At 37.4% G+C, this 13,484-nt stretch overlaps 1 protein-coding gene across 5 annotated transcripts; it reads right to left on the minus strand.

Moving 5' to 3' along the window:
- Nucleotides 1-3,161: 3,161 nt before the first annotated feature.
- LOC127509464 (tubulin epsilon and delta complex protein 2-like) lies at nucleotides 3,162-13,482 on the minus strand. Of its 5 annotated transcripts, XM_051888235.1 has the most exons (11): nucleotides 13,303-13,482; nucleotides 12,869-12,978; nucleotides 12,716-12,777; nucleotides 12,150-12,618; nucleotides 11,607-11,675; nucleotides 11,463-11,516; nucleotides 9,775-9,853; nucleotides 8,726-8,855; nucleotides 8,418-8,516; nucleotides 3,818-4,002; nucleotides 3,162-3,571 (listed from the first exon to the last, which is right to left on the minus strand). In XM_051888235.1, exons 2-11 carry the CDS (start codon nucleotides 12,967-12,969, stop codon nucleotides 3,431-3,433), a joined length of 1,389 nt encoding a protein of 462 aa, XP_051744195.1. In that variant the 5' UTR covers nucleotides 12,970-12,978; nucleotides 13,303-13,482; the 3' UTR covers nucleotides 3,162-3,430. The 5 variants fall into 5 exon arrangements, with proteins under 5 accessions (XP_051744195.1, XP_051744197.1, XP_051744196.1 ...); XM_051888237.1 differs by lacking the exon at nucleotides 12,716-12,777; XM_051888236.1 differs by lacking the exon at nucleotides 11,607-11,675.
- Between the last annotated feature and the right edge of the window lie 2 nt (nucleotides 13,483-13,484).

The raw sequence follows: 13,484 nt of genomic DNA on the forward strand, positions 1-13,484 counted from the left end.
CTGTTCGATTTACCATTCCTATGATCTATTGATCGTCTCAGGAGGTTGGCGGCGGTGCCCGTGACAGCTTTGTGCTCCTCGGGCTGTGTGAAAACCATGTGGGACTCTAAAAGTGAGATGAAATCAATGAGAAGTACCTCCTTTGTTCTCCACTGACTAAGAGGTTTGAACAGTAAGAGATACTTACAACCATCCCAACCACACAAACCATTGGCATTTGACATATAACTAACTTACCAGGTGGAAAAGTAATACTCACTGTGACTAATGCACTGCTTTCTGAATTTAACGGGCACAATTTCAAACATATACTGACATTCTTTTAGAGAACTAGTCACCACGAGTTTAAGGGGGCATTTGGCTTATTTTTTATTTTTTAAAATTGGTATTTACTTTGACTTCGTTCAGAAAAGCAGCAATTATCTGATACGGCTCCAGGGGGTTAATAAAGGCCTTCTGAAGCGAAGCGATGGGTTTTTGTAAGAAAAATATATATATTGAAAACTTTATTAACTATAATAACTAGCTTTCGTACACATCGATTTGCGGCGGAAGAGTGACCTCTGACTCAACGCATGACGCACTGATGAACGCGCAGGCGCAGAGGATAGAGCAAAACAAAACACCGGTCATGAATTAGAAGTCTAAAATTAGAAATTTTAAAGAGAAATGTTGGAGGATTTCGATTTAAGAGAAGAGGAGATTGAGTTTGTTTCACAGCTCTATTTGTTTGAACCGCGAGAGGCGTCTAAGCTTACGATACTCCTACATCCTGTGTCATACATCACGTCACGGGTTACTCATTTGGTGCAAGTTGACTTGCGCAGTATGCAGTTGTTCGTCTGAAAGAAGATAGTCATATACACCTAGGATGGCTTGAGGATGAGTAAATAATGGGATCATTTTCATTTTTGGGTGAACTAACCCTTTAAGCTTAATGGACAAATTTACTTTAACATTTACGCTCACAATGAATGGAATTCTCTTACAAATGTCTATATCTGCTTTAAGATAACAGATTTTATATATTTAAGTCTGATTGGTCATTTCAGATGTCAAGTAGTTTTTTTATGTTATTTAGGACATAACATGATTCTAACGTTATACACATGGAGCAGTAGTGAATTCATTACATTTTGAATGGTGAATGAGTGATTGAGTAAATCATTTCTGACACATAATATAACAGCACTGCTGTGAGATGTCATGACGGACACGAACATAAGCAAAATTTTTGTTTTTTTGCACTTGTCTATCCACAGTGACAGCTACTCTCATAGTCACTATGGCAACTAATGTAGATAGACACAGATATTGACTACACTATCTGAAGCAACAGATGCAGTTTCTTTCATTACATGCAAAATTACAGTCAGAGAGTCCGTATGATCATATTTGATTGGTTGCATTGTGAACAAAGCCTTTGAACCCTACTTGGAAAAAAATGCAATGAAACAACGCTTCAAGTCAGATGAATGAATTTTGAAAGAAAGCAGCCATTTTTTTCCCATTAACTCTTAGAAAAAGTCTTCCAAAACATACAATATGACCAACACACTCTTATGACAATTTATACTTTTTTTTTTTTTTTTTTTTTTTTTGAGTTGGCAAATTTATACAATCTCATTTGTATGTTTTTATACGATCTGTTCACACCGCCTGAAGGTTAGGTTTAAGGGTGGACCTTCACGCTAACATTTTACTGTGTAACAAATCGTACATATCTGAATGAAATTTATATGAAATTGCCAAGTTATCCATTACTTAAATTCTCATGAGAATTGGTTGATTGGTACCATAGACTGTAAAAAAAATATGGACAACACACTCTCCTCCATTGTAGAGAAGTGAAGCCGCCAATGTCAAATATGACGCTGACATCTTGGAGCCCGAGTCTGCGCAGTAGTGAGCGCGAAGTGTAGCCGCGCTATCAAGGTCCCGCCCACAATCCCGCAGAATCGGTTAATACTACAGAACAACTATGCAATTATACAATTGTGTCGGTTTGAAATAAACAGTTATGGAAATGTAGAAATTAAAGTTGAAGCTCCAATCTCCTCCTGAAAATCCCGAAAAAAGTCTGTTGGTGACTACTTCACTCAACATTATGACAATTTCTTCTGTGTAAAGATTTTTTTTTGTTTGTTTTTTGTTGGTTTTTTTAAATGGAAAACTTTCTTTACTGCAGAATCGTATCAGTGTTGCCAAGTCCACCGTTTTCCCGTCGAATTGGACTATTTTTACACTAATGCTGCGTGTTGTTTTCTTTAGTCTGTGGGTTGAAGCGACATCCAAGGAACTCGATTTTTCCCCCAGGAACACAATTTTTACCAGGGAACCCCCCTGAATGTGACTGGGCTAGTTTGGGCTGTGATTGGGCTGGTTTTGTGACGCAAACCTGGCAACCTTGAATCTTAGGATTATAAATGGGATGATATAAATTACGCTCAATGGACACATTTATGCTAATGCACTAACAAGTCTATATAGGGCAAGGCAATGCACCGAGATAAACATTAAAATACACAAGGGTTCAGAAATATAGAACAAAACTTATCTTATCAAAAATCACTATCTGTGCAAAGTTATATCCAATAATTCCTGTTCTAATGATGTGAGATGATAACTTTTATATTGGCCTATATGTACAAGGATATTTGCCTAGACTGTTTACATAGACACAAATCCAAACAGTACTTGCGTCAGTAACACCCAGAAGGGCGATTTAGACACTTTATAGATCGAATAACACACATTTTTGAATTCATGATGGGGCTCGGAAATGTCTAGACATCCATTACAAGTGCATTAGAGCATAAACACAATCATTGTTTGCTTTTATAAAGTGAGGGATGAGTCTAAATTACTTTCAGTCCTAACAGACGTCATGCCACAGATGCTGTCAATAGAGAATCTGGAAAACGTTCAGGACAGCATCAAGAACACATCACCCTCTGCTGGCAAAACACAATACCACAGGCCTCACAAGGACGCACGGTATTAGTATTCAAAAGATGCCAGTGGTTTGGCACGTTGAGGCTCAGAGTAATGAATGCAAACAGGAAGAACTCATCAGAGAGCCAGATAAACTTCTGCCACTCAGTGACAGATGTGGGATGGAGGAGTATGACATGAAATGAAATGAAATCCTGACTCATGGATCATGAGAGTCATCAGCTGGAAGCTTTATTCGTGTTTTTTAGCAGCAGCTGCACTCGCTGCACTCGTCTCCAGTCATGTGACTGATCAAAAAAGGCATTTTGTTAAACATCTGAGGCAATTGCACAAAGCGAACATGCTTAGTGCTGAAACGCAAAGTTTCTCTCAGAATAAGAGTTCTGGAGAACAGTTTTGTGTGGAATACTTCCCAGCTGTGCTTCATGGAATTCTGTGAACTAACCCTGAAATTCAGTCTTGTTTTGGCTCAATCTCACTCCGAATCCAAAACCAGTGACGGGAACTGAACCCCTCCCTCCGCCAGCAGCGAGTACAGACCACGCAGAACCACGGCACTGGGTCGCTCAGTACCGGAATTAGAGTCCCAGAAAGAAGAAAGGTTATCGGACATTGCCTAAAAATAGAAAAAAAAAAACATGTGCTTTATACAATATAGGTCGTTTCAAAGCAGCTTTACAGTGATATAAACAGGATAATAATGATCAACGATGTAAACAGAATTCAATTCTGCTGTTAAGAGGCTCTAAAAAGGCAATAGCATCAACAATATGCTGCCTTATAAAACACCTTTTTTGGCCAAATGAAGAAAAAGGCTATCTCTTGAATATTAAAAAGGAGAGACATCGAAATTATTTTAAACCTTTTGAAGATGAACAGCCTGCTGAAGTTGTTCTACTCTGAGCCTTTGGCTTTCCAGCTCTCTCAGTTCAGCCTCACTGTTGTACGACAGGATGGGCGGCAGACAGGAAATGGGGTCACCCCATTCACCTCTCCTCCGGATGGGACAGAAAGCTCCAGAGCTCCTCTTATCCCACCTCTCCCAGTCTGAGAAACACAAGGTAGTTTTGCATTGGATTTTATTTTATAAAAATTGCATTTTGTATTTAGGGGTTCAAGCACGTAGCGCTGAAACCCTATTGTAATTGTTAAAATTTCCAAGGATCAGCATTCTCCCCTAAAAGTGATCAGGCAGACCAAACCGCAAGTCTTAGAGAATTGAAACTTTGAGGGTTGGTAGTACTAACACCATCTACAATGCCACCTAGGCTCGCCCCAATCGGCCTGATGGGGGCGCTACAGCGGTGAAAAGTACGTTGGAATCCTTTGCTCAAAACGAACAAAATGCATGCCTCGGATTCGATTCGATTAGAGTGAAATTTTTGGGTGTTTTGGATTTTTTGAAAAACCTACTTTTGTGAACTAGTCCTAGGTTTTTGGCCCGATTGGAACCAAACCAGTGCAGTAAGATTCTCTGGAGTCTGATTGTCAATAATTATAAAAAAAAAAAAAGTAGAAATTTCGATTTACGGGCTCGACGGGCCGCTAAAACCTTTGAAGTGGACGGAGCCACTTTTACTAAAATGGTTATAACTTGTGAACGGAATGAGATATTTTCACCAAACGTGGCACACATTTGTAAGAGCTCATTCTGTGGTCGTGTGAAAAAGGACGTGGCGACTGGCCACTTGGTGGCGCTATAACATGGAAAATACTTAAAAATGGCTATAACTATACAACCCTAAGTCTAATTGACTTGAAAATTGCCATGCGGTGTCTTTGTCTGAGGTGCCAAGACTGCCTTTGAGGACATTCGTGTATCTCAAAAAATGCCGCCGCGATCAGCCAATGAAATTTGAGCAGCTATCAGACAAGTTTTAAATAGGCCGAACTCGCTGGGCCTGTCTGACTCATGGCCCTAGAGGCCTATGAGAAACTCTAAAGAAATCTGCCACATGGGGGCGCCTTCATGTTTTCACGTGCGTAAGGGATTGTATATTATGTGATTTTTGATCACACAACCACAACATTCATGCCACATGGTAGAACTCCTCATTCTGAACAACTTTGCCTCTGGGACCATCGCTGTCAATCGAAGCTTTCATGAAATATTGGAGATTATTTCAAAAACCTAATTTCGTGAACTAGTTCTAGGTTTTTGGCTCAACCTCGATAACTGTTAAAAGCTTTAAAAATCATATATTTCCTATGGTAAATTGCCTGTATTGGCTGTAAATGGTCTTTTCCATCTATGATCTAGATGGTTACAGGCTTACTAAATTAAAACATAATACATTTTTACGTATGTGCTTAAAGGCCTTTAAGTGCTTGAACCCTGATAATTGCTGCTTGCAACTATATTATTAGAACATTATTAAGAAATTATTATATTATCATATGCAGTTCAGTTGTGAATTCAGTTAACTATCCTGTTCATACAGCTTGATCTGGATTACATAAAGCTGTTCTACATTGGAAATAAGCAAGCATCTACAGTGCATTAATTGCTTTCCCAAGAAGCAAGAACATGGGAACTCTGGTAAATGGATCTCTGTGGGGTCGGGGGATTTCTATGGGATTGTGGAGGACGAATCTTCAAAATGATGAACTATGTGTGAGGCTTTTTGAGATGTTACCCGTTAAATCCAGAGGGAACACTTTGAACTACATGAGAAAAATATAACAACTAACCACATTGAAAAAGGGATGGGAATTTTCACTTCTTAGATAACTGCATGGCATGTCACTTATAGAAATCGAACATGTGAATTTGTGAAACTGAGCACAGAAATTCAACAAGCACTGTTTAATGGAGGGTGAACAGATTAAAGACTACTGACACCACATTAGACCCAAAATAGACCAAAGATGAAGGGTGTGATTTGTTAACCCCTTAGCATTCCTGTAAAATTTGCCTAAAACCCTAAAAAAGGCATACCCAAAGTAAATTGCATGCTGTTCTTGAACCATTTGGAGTATATGCATGGTTATGGTCTCTTTTGAAAGTATGTGTACTGTGGGCAGTACAGTGTAATGCTAACAGGTTAAACTGCAGTAGACTGAATCCAAAAATAGACTGAGTTTTTGATCACTACAAATACCATGTGAACATTGTTGCGTTCGTGAGAAGAATTGTACTTTGTTGACTTGTGTAATGACGTAATGTATGTGAGAACGGAAGTGAAAAGAGTAAAGAAAATGGATGAAGTTCCCTACTCCTGTCTTGTGTGTTTCTTTAGGGTTTTTCACACTTGAAATAGTTAACCCTGGATCATTCTAAACCCCAGGTAAACGGAATCCTGGGTTATCTTGCTTCACGTTTCACACTGCTCATAATTTACCTGGGGTTAACAATTAATCCTGGGTATTCATAAGATGACGTTTCACATTGTACATTCCTAAACCCTGGGTTAATGTTCTTATTTGCATATTTGCGGTGTCAGTGTCATTGATTGGATAAGCGCAGCATGCAAGCTGTTTAAATAAAGACTCATTGCGCAACCTCGTATTATATGGAGTTTATACTAAATGAACATTTCGGATTATAAAGGTCCAGAGCAGGGTTTCATAACCCCGGGTAAAAAGCGGTGTTTGGAACGATGATAACCTGGGGTTAAGCACAGTGTGAAAAGCCCTTTTGATTAATAACTCCTGACAGATACCATAAACATATAAAGTAGACTGGGGCTAGTTATCACAAAACCTACCATCTCTTTGCCCAATTACACAAATGTTTTTCTATGGCACTGGTTTTGTATGTTAGTTTTAAACACCAAAATATTATTAAAGTAAAATACAGTGTTTATCCTTAAAGGGTTAGTTCACCCAAAAATTAAAATTCTGTCATTAATTACTTACCCTCTTGTCTTTCTACACCCGTAAGACCTTCGTTCATCTTCGTAACACAAATTAAGATATTTTTCATAAAATCCAATGGCTCAGTGAGGCCTGCATTGCCAGCAAGACAATTAACACTTTCAATGCCCAGAAAGCTACTAAAAACATATTTAAAACAGTTCATTTGACTATAGTTTTTTAACCTTAATATTATGAAGCGACGAGAATACATTTTGTGTGCCAAAAAAACAAAATAATGACTTTATTCAACAATATCTAGTGATGGCCGATTTCAAAACACTGCTTCATGAAGCTTCGAAGCTTTACAAATCTTTTGTTTTGAATCAGTGGTTCGGAGCGTGTATCAAACTGCCAAAGTCACACCCACCAGTGGTGAACCACTGAAATTTTGAAACACTTATGACGTAATGAAGCCTCATTTACTGAAATCACATGACTTTGGCAGTTTGATACGTGCTCCGAACCACTGATTCTAAACAAAAGATTCGTAAAGCTTCAAAGCTTCATGAAACAGTGTTTTGAAATCGCCCATCACTAGATATTGTTGAATAAAGTCGTTATTTTGATTTTTTGGCGCACAAAAAGTATTCTAGTTGCTTTATAATATTAAGGTTGAACCACTGTAGTCACATGAACTGTTTTAAATACATCTTTAGTACCTTTCTGGGCATTGAAAGTGTTAATTATCTTGCTATCAATGCAGGCCTCACTGAGCCATCAGATTTTATCAAAAATATCTTAATTTGTGTTCTGAAGATGAACGAAGGTCTTACAGGTGTAGAACGACATGAAGGTGAGTAATAAATGACATTATTTTCATTTTTGGGTGAACTAACCCTTTAAGTAAAATTACAATATAACCATATTTTGTAATATTCATCTGTTTTATTGTTTAACAATAAAAACCACACTGACATATTCCAACAAGAGTCAACTGTACAATAAAAGAAGATTTGAACCAAAAGTTTGAACTGTGTTCTCAGGACAAGAGGATGGTTCATAAATGTCAAGTTTTTACATCTGTTGAATAAAATGATAATTAAATTCATCATATTACAATTAAAAACAATTACAAATAATTTAATATCAATATTATAATTTATATTAATAATAAAATAAAATTAATTCTAATAAAATCTAAATAAATTCATTTAATATAAATATTCTAATAAGTATTTAAATTCTAAAAAATCTAAATCAAATTATATCATTAAAATGTATTAATTACAGTTTCTGTTGGTAAAAACAATGGATTCATATTTTTGTATGATTTTGTGAATTTTTTTGTACTTCATAATTGTTTAACACTTATTTTTTGGCCATTAAATAGCCTATATTTGTGACAACTTACCTTATTATAATGTTTTAACATGATGCACTATTGGGGCATGTTGTCACAAAAGCTCAGTGTGTCTTAAATGAACTGTATCTTTTTCCTGAGCCGTACAATTCAATTGTTTAAATTGCTTTGTTCATTCAGCAGATGCTTTAATTCAAAGTGACTTACAAATGAGTAATACCACAAGCAACAACCTCTGCACATGAACCCTGACCTGAAAATGACGTCAAATAGTTTGGGCAACAGGAGACAGATTGTGAAGTACCTTTCTTCAGCTGATCAGCACTTGTAAGAAGTTCTGCCGTCATCCTCTCCAAACCCTCCAGCATCCGCAAGGACTCATATTCTCTCTCATGTGATGTCCCTGTGACACACACACACACACATATCTCTTAATCTCGATCTACTCCAAATGAGCTGCCCGCCTGTGACTCAGATGAATAAAGACTAGATGACAGTGTCATCCTTGGACGGATCCTTATTGTCCAGATGCTCATTTCTCAGCCCCCTACTTCCACCCACACACTTCTGTCTTCCTGCAGCCCTCCATCTTCCTGCCCCCAGCGCGGGTACCTGAGTCCGAGTCTGTAGCGCAGCTCTGCTCAGCATGGAAGCAGTGTGTCAGGTCAAGACAACGCTGTGAAAGCACGTCCAGCTCTGTTTTGATATCAGCAGGACATCTGGAAGGCCATTCTGATGGGAACTGATACAGCAGCAGGTCAAGAACATACAACAGCAAAATAAGAGAGATCTTAGTCAGACAGCATATTTAATTTGACCAAAACGAAAGAAATGGAGAGAAAAATATGACAAAATTGTACGTTTATCACTGAAAAAAAGCTTCATTTTCAATGCCGTCACATTAAATGTGCCGTCTGACCTGACAAGGACTTTTGAACAAACAGCAAGTGGAATAGAGTGGAGCAGGGATGATGTATTTTTGTAAGCCAAAACCCGGAAATGAGTTGCATTTTAGCACTTCCGGTTCCATCGTCCCAAAGTCAATGTGTGTTTTTGGTTAAATGATTGAAGTCTGTGGTGTGGTCGAGATATTTTCACGTTTTACCCTCTTGTGATTTTTTTAAAATCTTTTACTTGTCTTGAGAAAGGCGGTTGCTAACAAATGGCTAAATGGGGACATTAAACGTCATCAACCGAACAGGTAAATTAATCTACTCACTAGTTTGCTTTCACAGCCTTGTTTTTAAATAAAGAGTTGTCTGAAGCTTAGTGATGGTGATGTTGAAGTCATGTGACCATACGTTTAGCTTTTTACTTCTGCTGATTGTATTTACGCTTCAAAATTCATTTGTGACGATTATCACGATGAACAAAACATGTAAGAATCATAAGCTTTTGTTAGTCACAGTCCTTATTTTCTGCTGTAATCCCAAGCCAATGGAAAAATCCTACTGGGTTTTTGTCGAGGGAACGAGAGTGATGTGAACTCCTGGGTTGGCCTACAAAAAAACGTCATCACTGCTGCACTCTATAGTGTGCAGTTTACTCCGAGATCAGGATTACAACAACACCAACAGGAGAAATGATGATTGCATGGATGTATTGATCATGTCTGATCAAATGCGACAAGTCAGAAGTGACAGGATTGATCTGAAGGATACAGTTCCCTGCAGTCTCTCAGTAAACTGAGTTCTCTCTGGTACTGGCTTTGATTGCTTGGTCAATACTTTTTTCCACAGTCTGAAAGAACACTTACACTTTAAAAAAACTGTTTTTTTCCCCCCTCACAATAACAATTGTGATTTAATATTCTGTATATATATTCATACAATATTATTTGATTTAAGAAAGATTCTGAGTTTACTGCAAAGCTCTTTCAACATCTTTTTCAAGGAAAAATTGTGGTTAAAGTAATGCATGTGCAATGGAAGTCAACGGAGCAAGGTCAGAAGACACCAAATCAAAACACCGGTCATGAATTAGATGTCTAAAACAAGAAAAAAATTTTGAGATAAGAGGAGCTTGAGTGTGTTGCACAGCCCTATTTGTTTGAACTGTGAGAGGAGTCTAAGCTTACGCTACTCCTACATCCTGCGTCATACATCGCGTCACGGGTTACTCTTGTGGCGCAAGTCGACTTGCGCAGTATGTGTACGGTTGTCTGCCGGAAGCTAGTTATTTGAATTGATAAAGTTTTAAATATGGATATTTTTCTTACAAAAACCCATCACTTCGCTTCAGAAGGCCTTTATTAACCCCCTGGAGCCGTATGGATTATATTTATGATGGATGGATGCATTTTTTTTGGGCTTCAAAACAGGCACCCCCTTCACTACCATTATAAAGAGCCAGGATATTTTTAAATATATCTTCAATTGTGTTCATCAGAAAGAAGATAGTCATATACGCCTAGGATGGCTTGAGGGTGAGTAAATCATGGGATAATTTTCATTTTTGGGTGAACTATCCCTTTAAGACTTGATGTTTTAATTTCACAACATTATTTTAAGGTTTACTGCGTTGCTCTGTTTACTTCCATTGTACTCTGACATGATTTTAAAGTATAAGTCATTCTAATCAATATTATGCCACAAATATTAGTGACAGTGCTTAGTTTGCTGTGAACCCAAAATATTCCTTTTAAAAGGATTTAAAGGATTAGTCCACTTTCAAATTAAAATTTCCTGATAATTTACTCACCCCCATGTCATCCAAGATGTCCATGTCCTTCTTTCTTCAGTCGAAAAGAAATGAAGGTTTTTGATGAAAACATTCAAGGATTATTCTCCTTATAGTGGACTTCAATAGACTCCAAACAGTTGAAGGTCAAAATTATAGTTTCAGTGCAGCTTCAAAGGGCTTTAAACAATACCAGACGATTCATTACGCTCCGAAGCTTCCTGAAGCAGTGTTTTGAAATCGGCCATCACTAAATAATTCCTTATTTTGTTTTTTTTTGGCGCACCAAAAATATTCTCGTCGCTTTATAATATTAATATTGAACCACTGTACTCACATGAACTGATTTAAATATGTTTTTAGTACCTTTATGGATCTTGAGAGAGGAAATGTCATTGCTCCCTATGTAGGCCTCACGGAGCCATCGGATTTAAACAAAAATATCTCAATTTGCGTTCCGAAGATTAACGAAGGTCTTACGGGTCTGGAACAGCATGAGCGTGAGTAATAAATGACAGAATTTTCATTTTTGGGTGAACTAACCCTTAAATTTCTTTTCGACTGAAGAAAGAAGGACATGAACATCTTGGATGACATGGGGGTGTGTAAATTATCAGGAAATTTTAATTTGAAAGTGAACTAATCCTTTAAAAGACAATATTAGACTGACCGGATCTGCTTTGTTCTCTGTGCTCGCCAGACTGGTAACAAAGGAGACGGTGTCCTGCAGCAACAAAGAAAAGCCATAAAAGCTACATTTTGATTAAAAAAAAGAAAAAAAAATCATGTATATTATATAATACGTATACAATACCATTCAAGGGTGTCGGGTAGATAGGATGGGGTAGATGTTTTTGAAAGAAGTCTCTTCTGCTGACCAAGGCTGCATTTATTTGATTAAAAAAAATACAGTAATATTGTGAAATATGTTTTCTATTTGAATATACTAAAATGTAATGTGATTAAAGCTGAATTTTCAGCATCATTACTCCAGTCTTCAGTGTCACATGATCCTTCAGAAATCATTCTAATATGATGATTTGATGCTCAAGAAACATTTCTGATTATTATCAATGTTGAAAACAGTTGTGATGCTTCATATTTTTGTGAAACATTTGATTTTTTTCAGGATTCTTTGATGAATAGAACGTTCAAAAGAACAGTATTTATTTAAAATGGAAATATTTTATAACATTTTTTTCTGTCACTTTTGATCAGTTTAATGCATCCTTGCTGAAGAGAAGTATTCATTTTTTCCATACTGACCCCAAACTTTTGAAAGATAGTGTACATATTAGATTAAAGATTCATTTCATATTTGGCTGCAATAAAGATGAATATCCAATCAGATACATACCATTGTGCATTAGACTGCACATTTTCTGTTGTGAATTTCCCATCTTGGCAGGAGATTGATGGGGAAGACTGTTTAGCATTAGTGGCTTTGACACGCATCTTCTGCTGGGATCCTGTGGAAGAGATCTTCCCTGGAGCGCTCTTTGGGACTGTCAGCCTTCCTGTGACTCCAGTCGGTCCTTTCCGGACCAGAACGGACCCGTGGGTCACGTTCCCTCCAGCTGCTTGTCTGTGATGATTGGGTTTTTTGCACGTCTCCGAGGGGGGGGAAGATTTCACTGGTTTTTTTTTATCTTCTTCTTTAACAGTATAATTAATGAGTGCTTTATGTTTGCTCTCATTGGGGTGTTTTTCTTGGTTGCTGTCAGAGTGAAGTTCTTTATGAGCCTCAGATGTACTGCGGATTTTCAGTGCCTTTTTTAAAACCTGCTCCAACAATTCAATTTCTTGTTTTTCTTCAGGTGGAATATCTGTTTTAGAAAGCAGAGACAAAATTTTGTTGTGTAATATATGATATGGGATTATATAAAAAAACAAAGATAAACAGATAAATGATTTTCCTCTAACCATCTTTTTTACTGATGGTTGCAGCAGTTTCAAGCTCACTGGCTTCTGTCACGCGTGTTCTCCTGCACATGATCCGACAAAATTTAACTTTTTACACCCTCTATTTCAAGACAAGTATGCCGTAACAACAAGAAAACCACTTAAATATCTTACATTGAGTGCAAAATCTCCTTGCACTGCCTGATGTTTTCAGTGAGTCTTGATTCTTCAGCTTTGCACATCTTGACAGCTTCTTCCACAGCATGAAGAGACATGCTCAATATCTGAGAAAATACACAAGAACTGTAAGCCTATAGAAACTGTACTGTGTATAGGTGAGACAATGTGAGACAATTTTGCTTTTTAACAGGTTAAAATGAATTACGAATGTAAGCATTAAAGTTATAGATGCTGTATACTTATACATTTTATTTACACATGCACAAATACACAGTTCATTAAGTTCAGTCATCAAACAGCCGGTGCTGTTATATAATGCACAATGCGTACTTAAGTACAATAGGTCTACATTCTGTCAGTACACATTTGGTAAATATGTAACGTTACATGAACATTCAACACTCTTATCATGGAGTGATTCAAGTTACCCGGCCGGAAGCGCACGTTGGTGTCTAAAAGCACAGCTTTCACTTTCCTTTATCCATCCTTAATGTACCTTCAGCTCGTTTAGAAATTTAAATTAATCTTATGTAACTCAGACTGTCAAAATAAAGTCAGACAAAATTCTGAGTCAAACTTCCGAGCTCAGCGCGACTTCTCACACAAACTC

Source organism: Ctenopharyngodon idella, chromosome 3 (assembly GCF_019924925.1).
Source record: "Ctenopharyngodon idella isolate HZGC_01 chromosome 3, HZGC01, whole genome shotgun sequence".
In the NCBI taxonomy this organism is placed as follows: Eukaryota; Metazoa; Chordata; class Actinopteri; order Cypriniformes; family Xenocyprididae; genus Ctenopharyngodon; species Ctenopharyngodon idella.

What these genes read in the sequence shown, in the direction of transcription:
- LOC127509464 (XM_051888235.1), bottom strand. Translation starts at nt 12,969, where the DNA reads ATGTCTCTTCATGCTGTGGAAGAAGCTGTCAAGATGTGCAAAGCTGAA. An exon ending in AAGGAGATTTTGCACTCAAT is followed by an intron (nt 12,778 to 12,868) that starts GTAAGATATTTA and finishes GATCATGTGCAG; the next exon opens with GAGAACACGCGTGACAGAAG. An exon ending in AACCATCAGTAAAAAAGATG is followed by an intron (nt 12,619 to 12,715) that starts GTTAGAGGAAAA and finishes TTTCTAAAACAG; the next exon opens with ATATTCCACCTGAAGAAAAA.